Source organism: Elaeis guineensis, chromosome 5 (genome assembly GCF_000442705.2).
Source record: "Elaeis guineensis isolate ETL-2024a chromosome 5, EG11, whole genome shotgun sequence".
Classification (NCBI taxonomy): domain Eukaryota; kingdom Viridiplantae; phylum Streptophyta; class Magnoliopsida; order Arecales; family Arecaceae; genus Elaeis; species Elaeis guineensis.
In genome coordinates, this window is record NC_025997.2 from 30267886 (window position 1) to 30277288 (window position 9403).

General features: G+C 34.2%; 1 protein-coding gene and 1 pseudogene across 1 annotated transcript; one reads left to right on the forward strand and one right to left on the reverse strand.

Moving 5' to 3' along the window:
• Nucleotides 1-3350: 3350 nt before the first annotated feature.
• LOC105045301 (leucine-rich repeat extensin-like protein 7) lies at nt 3351-5047 on the reverse strand. The gene has a single exon (XM_010923536.4). It carries the CDS (start codon nt 5018-5020, stop codon nt 3596-3598), a length of 1425 nt encoding a protein of 474 aa, XP_010921838.1. The 5' UTR covers nt 5021-5047; the 3' UTR covers nt 3351-3595.
• A 20-nt stretch (nt 5048-5067) lies between these two features.
• LOC114914219 (uncharacterized) lies at nt 5068-8922 on the forward strand (annotated as a pseudogene).
• Nucleotides 8923-9403: the final 481 nt, after the last annotated feature.

Sequence of the window (9403 nt, forward strand, 5' to 3'; positions counted from 1 at the left end):
CAAGGCCTCCTTGATCAAGACAGGGAGGGTGAGAAGAGAAGGACGAGATGAGGGAGAGCATAGGAGTGGAGAAGATGATAGGGATGGTTGGATATCGCGGAGGCTTATGGTTGAAAAAAGCATAAAGTCGCTCTATCATAGGGCAACTCTATAAGTTGTTCTACGATAGGACGATTTATAGAATCGCTCTATTTTAGGACAACGTAGTAGTTGTTGACTTCACCTTCCACATGACGTGAATTATGGTGAGTCAGCACATAGGATGACTTTATTTTGGACAATATTTTGATAAATATTTTTGAAAGAGTAATATTTTCATAATTTTTTTTAAATTAGTATTATTTAGATAAAATAGCTCCTAGCTACTATCTGTATAATTTATGGGATGATTATTATATCTGGGAGAAAGCTACTAAGCAACCTGTGCAACTTGTGGAAGCGAATCTTTCTCTAAAGACAACATCTTAGGACATACCTCGATCAATAAGCTTTCTTCTTTCTCTATTTGTTACTATTATTGCTTGTCATTTTCCCTTTATTTATCTTTCATTTTCTAGCAAGTCCTATTTGGTATAAAGATGTATTTTTCTGAAAATTCCAATTCCTTTTCCAAATTTTCTTAGAGCCTTCTTCCTAGACAGGGGTTCCATATCTCTCAAGCCATTTTTTCATTTTAGACATATCTCAAGGTCTTCTAGAGATACAATTTAGAGACTGTGCCTATATATCGTGAATTGTGGTGATCATTTCTTCTAAAGAAAATGGTAGTGTGATATGAGTGCAATGAAAGGTCTTTGATTCTTTTGGTTTCTCATAGTTCTCTTTGGCTCTTGTTCTCTCTTTGCACTGCCACTGTCACCCTCTATGTTGCATCTAACTAAAAATTTTGTCGCCATGCATGTTGTCACCATTCCCATCTTTCTTTATTTTAGGATGAGGAGATGAGATGATGTCAGACGGGAAGGGTGCCTATCAAAGATAAGATCATCTCGAAGTAGTCCCACTTATCGTTGTGCTCCAAAAAGGTGCGTCTTACCTGCTAGCATCATTCAACCATACCAAGAATTTTGGGAGCATCCAAACTCCTTTACAAGGTCCATCTTCAGAAAAACAATCAACATAGTAACATTATCTTCTGTTTTTAAGGAAACAACAACATTATTAATAGCAAAAATGAAAGGTTGTGACCTAGTATATACTTTTCTGAAAAGAAATATAGCAAAGCAAATCCTGAGATAGACTAGGTTAAGCTTGGACTAAGGCATAAACATACTTCTGCTTGCTTCTTGGCCAACTCAATGTGAATATTTCCAAAATCAACTATAATTGTAATATAACTAGTACTATATAAGAACGTTTTGACAAGAGCAATCATTTGCCATGTCTTGAAATTCAAATGAGCATTCTAATGAGATTCCAACCACAACCTTTATATTCTCAAATTATTAGTGTCAATTCATGCAATATTTACTGATAACAAAAATGAGAATCAAATTGTAACATTCATTTATTCATTGATCCGATTGGAGAGAGAATATTTCCTTCAACATGTTCAACTCGAGTCTCTCAAAAGAAACTAGAGGAAGATGAAAGAATTATGAAAATACAGCTCAAGTTTTTTTTTCTTTCATTAATTACTTCTTCACCAAAAAATTGAAGTATATAATCTTTATTTATAATAATGAAATCTTCTCTTACATAATTTGAGTATGATTCTCATTCTAGTTTTTAGAAAAACTTTCTAGTGTCTATAAAAACATCCATTTTTGAATAATTTGGGTTGCATTCCATTTTCTAATTCGAATAGGACTGAGTCTCTAAAAAAAATTAATATAAAAAATTATAAAAAATAAAAAAAATTATAGAAGATAAATCTCGATTTCTATATTAACTTTGCTTTCTATTACTCTATTTAATTCTTCACATATTGGAAGATAACCTTTGGCCAAAGTCTTTCTCAAAAAGGAAACTAACCCATTTCTAGGTCCGAATGATGGAATTTTGATCTGATTTAGTCTCTTAAGAGGTGAACATAAATTATAGATCTTAAAAAGATATCTAATTTTTTTTAAAAAAAAATCATCTCAATCAGGCATCATATGATTAAGTTATGACCTCCTAAAGTTTGGCATATGATTCGATTTCTTGATATAGTAGATCTTACTCTTGAATCCTATCTAGCCCTACTCGTAGTGGCCAAAGTGATTTATATCAAGTCTGGTGATCTTTCTGGATATTTGTAGTGACCAAAATAATCTATATAAAATTTAGTAATCTCTTGAATATTTGTAGTGGTTAAATAATCCACATGAATTTAGTGATCGACCTAGATTATTCATTTATTTATGTTAAGAGAAAAAAGGGCAAGAGATTCGCCGCATATAATTAACCTAAGGCATAATACTTAGTGTCACGCCAACCAAGATTCAACCCAGTGCTTCTGCTTGCTAGGCAGAGTAATATAACCATTTGAACTATCCTAGTTTATACCATCAATACTTTGAATATTTATTGATAAACACAATATAGGTAGATGTTATAGTTTTATCAATTTTTTTGTTGCATTACACATCTAACATATTTTTTAGTTATGTCTAAAAGGGATTTTGCATATATGTCCTTGCAAATATGACTTAATGCATGTTGACACTCCAAAAAACTATTTGCACATGTATCCCCAAATCATCTTATTTGATATGAATACACCTACTATTAGATCTTTGACTAATCCTCCATTAGATTTTTGATCAGTAATGTTAATAAGTTAATCATTGTGAGTATTATTTGACACTTTTAACCTTGTAATTAATACCTCTGAAAATTTAACGGTCAATTCATATTGAAAAGAGCATATATCTTTATATAAATTTTTCAAGAATTTCACAAAGATGGAACAAATTTATTCTATTATCCTAAACAATTATGTATATTTAATATTTCATATAAAAATCTAATAGAAATGCCGACTGCCAAAATCTATATTGTATATATTAAAATCGAGGCATCAACCTCCGTCCACCACGTGTTTAATTTTTTTTAAGCACCGTTCATCACATATCCACAAGACAGCTTTAAATATTTTACGCAAAAAATATATTTTTTTATTATCTTAATTATTTTAAAATATATAAAATAAATATTAATAAATAATAAAATAAAATATTTTTTCAAAAAAAAATCATACCCGTGCTATGGTTTATAAGCTAGTAGGATCATATATATATATATATATATAATATATATATATATATATATATAAAAGGCACATCGTTGGCACAGAACGCACGCATTTATGTAAGATGTCTCTTTCGAAATGCATCATTGTATGAAACATCAAGGCACAAAAAGCATTGTTCCATATTTGAAGATCTCATTCACACGTGCAAGTTGTAAGCCAAGGAAAAAGGCATATGGAAACGAAAAGCACTGCCAAAAGAAAAATGATATGCTTGGAAGTACATGTTGTCACTAATGGCGCGCACACAAACACACACTCTCTCTCTCTGGGGTTCCCTGAAGCAGCGTATGGAAGCTCTTGGTGTGCATGAACGGAGGTGGATTCCTCACCACCTAAAATTTTCGAGCAAAGTGCAACTCAGTTGTAACCTGGATACTGGGGTGGAGGAGGCGATGCATAATTGAACCCTCTAACTGGTGGCAAGATGTTATATGGATCTGGTGGAGAGACAACTGCATTAGGTGGGGGAGGTGAATGGACAGGAGGAGGGGGAGAGAAGATGGGTGATGGCAATGGAGTTGGCCGTGAGTAGAGTCGTGGAGGTGGTGGAGAGTAAACTGGAGGAGGTGTCATGTCGATATCACACTTGGTCCCATCTGCATGATGACATATGATTGGTTGGTCTTGCACCGGAGCACAAGCCTTTCTTGATTTCTGTTGCCCCCTCTCCAGAAAACAATTGCCCTTGTCGTCAAATACCAAGTCTGATCTCGATGTGCACTCCGAGGCTGCCCCTTTGAAGTAGTTGTCCGATAATTTGAAGTTGCCAAGGCTCTTTATTCCACATACGCTACCCGGCACGATGCCGGTTAGCATATTATGTGCAATATTCAGTGACTCAAGCTTCCTTAAACTTGCAAGGGTCTCCGGTAGGACTCCTGAGAAAGAGTTGAAGCTAGCATCAAGTACTGTGAGTTCACTCAATGATCCGATTTCATCCGGAAGGCAACCTGTAAAACCATTGTTGGATAGGATGATCTCATTCAAGGTGGACTTCATCCTTCCAATGGTCTTGGGAATGGAACCTTCAAACTTGTTGTTAGCCAAAACTAAAACTGAGACGGTAGAATTGCCCAAGTTTTCTGGTATATTAGAAGCAAACCGGTTGTCGTTCAAGAACAAGGCATCGAGGTCCTTGTCAAAGAGCTTGGGTGGCAGCGGCCCCTCAAAGTTGTTGAATCGGAGGTCGAGGTATTTGAGAGCAGACAGGTCGAGGACCACGGAAGGGAACGGGCCGACGAGCCGATTGTTGCTTACGTCGAGCTCATGGAGGAGGGTGAGACTCGAAAGGCTAGAGGGAAGGACACCGCAAAATCGGTTGGAGTTGACGTGAAGGAAAGCGGTGTCGTTGAGGAGACCGATCTCGATGGGAATGAATCCGGCAAGGTCGGCACCATTGAAGTCGACACCGGCAACAACTTGGATGGAAGGATCATCCAGGGAAGGGGCGCAAAAAATGCCATTATAGGCGCAAACGTCATGGCCAACCCAATTAGAGGTGAAGTTGGTGGGGTCGGAGAAAATAGCTTTCTTCCAAGCCTGCAGAGCATTGTAGGCTAACTTTAATCGTGGGTTGCGAATATCGACATTGATGGAGATGTCAAACTCGAAGTCGTTGAGGAAGTCAAAAGAATTCCCATGAAAGGTGAGAAGCTGGCGACGGGCAATGGAAGCAGCTTGGGCATCAGAGAGGGCGAGAAGAGGAGGGGAAAGGAGGAGGAAGAGGAGAGGGAGGAGGGTGGAGCAGCCGAAGGCCTCCATGTCAGGCCTTGGTAGTGCCATGGTGGAGGCCTTGGGAGGCCTTGGGAACCTCGAGGAAAACGGCAAGGATGAAAGCAAAAAAGGATGTTATTTTGGGATTCGGTAGTGGGTATGGAAGGTCCTCCTTGTTTCTTGGTTGTTTGGATTGGGTTGGTTGTATTTTGATGGGTAAAAATCGGTATTGGATGCTAAATTAGAAAAGATGGCCAATATAGGGTATTCAAATTACTTATGATAAGCCATGATGATCAATGATCCACATATCATGTATGAGGCAATGCTTAATAAGAAGCGATGTGGACTGACAGGTTGGATGGTCAAGAACGATAATATAAGCAAAGAATACAGTTTCTCTGCATAAAATGTATTTATATATTTTTTTAATGAACCATAATATATATAGCACGTGCAATGTATTTCTTATTTTTAATAATAGATTTTGGAAAAAGGATTTGAACCTTCAAACTTATGGTGGATAACCACATGCTCAATTTACCTATCCGAGTTTGAAGAGGCCGGGTAGGAAAAATTTTGGAAGGGAAAATAGAGATAACATATAGGGTAGAGCAAGGTAGGATGGGAAATGCGAATGGCTAGATAATTTGCAGTATATAACATAATAGATGAGTCCCGACCAACTCACTAATTCAATTACTTGACTATTTATTGAATAAGACTATTTAACTATTATCAATTTGTGATGAAAATTAAGTATGTTACATCTAAGTCAGCTGTAAAAAAAAAAAAAAAAAAAAACCTTTTTAACTTGAACAAAGTTTTGTCCAAACAGGAATCAAAATAATTTTTTTTTTAAACCAAACATGGCTAAAAGAAAGTTAGGTTACGGTGGCAATTGATATTAGAGGTTTTTAATGTCCAATCCATTAGTAGATTAGACTTAAATTTTTAAGTCCTGTTGACTATTTTTATAACTCTCCATCCATTTTTAAATAGGATTTAACTTTTAGCCGTTATGAGATGAAAGTATCCTCAATTGAATAGCATACTTTCTCTCCCAATGAAAATTTTCATCTTCCGACTTCCCTTCTCCCCGATGAGTAGGTCCGGTGGCCAAGTTCGGCACGATTCTACTCATGCTACTTGCGGTGGCAGCTATGACATTGTACTTTCGATTCTTTTCTTCGGTGACGATGACGATGTAGAAATGGGTGGAGGTGAGTCCGACCGATAATTTTCTTTTTTTCTCTCCCTCTTCTCTCTTCTTTCTTTTCCCCCTCTCTCCCTCCCCTTCCTACCCGGCCTCCATTCTAGCTATGGCTTGTCCTGCCCCTCTCTCTATCTCTTCCCTATTTTTTTGTTGCTGCACCTTGCTAGTGGAATATTGCCTTCTCATGGACATCTTTCAGTGATTCTAAATATGTTACTTATTTTTTAATTTAATTAACCATATGCATGTTTCCAGTAATTACCAATCCCAATTGGTGGGAATGGGATAGTGTTTTCTCATTGACAATTTTCAGTATTTCCTCACATATCTGATATATTTTCTATATGTTGATTTTTATAATTAAACTAATGAAGTGCTTGCCTTACATATGATATGTATTAAACTTTTAACCAAACATGTGCTCATGCTCCGAGATTTATCAATTTAGAGCTAGTTAATTATCTGTGTCTGGCCCTTCAAATGATTACATGAATATATTAGTGAGAGGATTGGCAGAAGGGAAATAGATTACCAGAGAGGAAGCAATTGCTTCCATTCATGATCCTACTATCAGAAAGTTATAATTACTGCTTAGGCCTCTCATTTTTTCAATAGAAAGTTGTATAGATACAATGATTAACACTAGATCAAAAGCAGACAGCTTGATTCTTCACTATATATAGCTTGTATTTTTAGAAGTTCTTGTATGAACAGCTTAACATTGTTTCCATTATGTTGGGCTTGTTTGGTTAAATTTTATCACTGCTATTTTACTGCAGTTTAGAACATTGTTAGGATACCTGTACTTATTGTACATTGTCATGCTACAATTTACTTCATACTTTATTTTAGACATTATTATTTATGAAATACAATTTTGCTTCTCTAGTAGTAGCTTTGCATTCACAATTTTCATTCTAAGTTTTTTGAGATAAATTTGAGATATAAATTTGATCTATATATATATACATATATATATATATATATATATATATATATATATATATATATATATATATATATATATATATATATATATATATATATATACACCTGTACTTATTGTACATTGTCAAGCTACAATTTACTTCATACTTTATTTTAGACATTATTATTTATGAAATACAATTTTGCTTCTCTAGTAGTAGCTTTGCATTCACAATTTTCTTTCTAAGTTTTTTGAGATAAATTTGATCTCTCTCTCTCTCTCTCTATATATATATATAATACATATATATATATATATATATATATATATATATATATATATATATATATATATATATATATATATATATTTGTAATATAATGGTGATATTTCTAATGTGTATTGTTTGAATTTGATTTATGATGCAGTGTAATGATGGCTAGTTCAAAGAGAGACAAAAAATTTTGTATTGGTTGGACAAATATGGCTAATGGAAGGCACTATTTCCATCACTACGTCAAGGTTATGGATAGACTTACAGAGTCCATGTCCAAGGAGTAGAAAGCAAGGGTGGCTGCTCCTTTATTTGGCTATTTGTTTCAGCTTTCATACATCAAGTATAGCAGGCCCATATTGGATGCATTACTCTCTTTCTGGGATGATGAGAGGAGAGCTTTAGATTTAGTAAAATTGTAGGTCCTTTTGTAGGGAGCAACATTGCCCTTATCCTTGATTTAAGAGCTACGAGTGATGAGGTTGAGTTATATAGATAGGAAAGGGTTCAATCAGATCTCATCACCCAATTTTTTGATGGTGACCACAAAAAGACTATTAGGAATTTAATAAAAAATAAGTTGATGTATCTTGTTGGGAAGTCCAAGTTGCAAGATGTGGAGGACTTTACTAAGTATTGGGTTCTCTATCTTTTGGTAACCATCCTCTTCCCAATCATATACTATCATATTTCCTAAGGCATTATGTCCATATCTTGATGATTTGGACTATCTAAGATCATATAGTTGAGGTCTTACAGTTTTTTCTTTCCTTCAATAGCAGATCCCTAGCCTAGCAAAGACTGACATATAAGGAACATGATCGAAAGAGGCTTTACTGGATATATGGATGGATGCACGATGGCTCTGATAGTAAGCTTGTCTATATTTAGTATGGTACATAATTCATCTAGCATGATATGCAATTTATGTTGAATGATATATAGTTAATTTATTATGATACACAGTTAATATATTATGATACATATTTAATCTATCATGGTATATAATTAATCTATTATGCTATATAGTTAATCTTTTATGGTATACAATTAATTTAATATAATACGCAATTAGTCTAGTATCATATGTAGTTAATATGGAATGGTACATAGTTAATTTATTATGGAATATAATTAATTTATTATGATACATAGTTAATTATTATGGATACGATTAATCTATTACGGTATATAGTTAATCTAACATTATTTTAGTATAGTATATAGTTAAATTCTCCTAAAATATGATGCTTATATTGCTTTATTTGTATAGGCATGGGCTCTTGAGCATGCCAACAGTTTACTCGAAAATCATAGACCACTATTCATCTATCTCCATCTCTTACATTAGAGCAATGGCCCATTCCCTCGTAAGGTGGAGGCGATCATTGAAGCCATAAAGAAATTAAAAAATTTTAAGGTATATATTTTGTATCTAACATCATACATATTTCAATTGATGTATAACTATATTTTTTTGTCCTTGCCAGGTGAACAAGAAGATAGAGCCTAAGAAGGATGACTTGCACCTCCTGTCACAAGGAAGGCCATAGGGGCTGGTTCTGATATAGGGTAGATTCATACATAATTTGAATTTTTTTTATTTGTTATACTTTATATTAGTTATATAACTCACATATTATTTTCTATTTAGCGCACATATGTAATGTGCTGGCACACAGTAAAGTCCACCATGCACACACATATAATGTCATTACAAATAATTGGTATTCTGCTACATTCTTTTTAATTCTTTATAGTACGTAATTGTCATCATGTGGCACACTTGTTTCCATTTGGCGCACAACTATTATGTGCCAGCATTCTATTTGCACACAATATTTAAATAGCATATTTAAAATTTTACTATATAGGAAATATGTACTTCTCATTGTGTACCATATTAACTGTATTCCATATTTATTTAACCATGTATTATCTTTATTTAACTATGTGTAGTGATAAATTAACTATATATCATGTTTAGTTAACTATATATAGTAGCTAGTTAACTGGCTACTATATTAATTTAAC

Coding starts and splice junctions, on each gene's coding strand:
- LOC105045301 (XM_010923536.4), bottom strand. CDS start 5,020: ATGGCACTACCAAGGCCTGACATGGAGGCCTTCGGCTGCTCCACCCTC.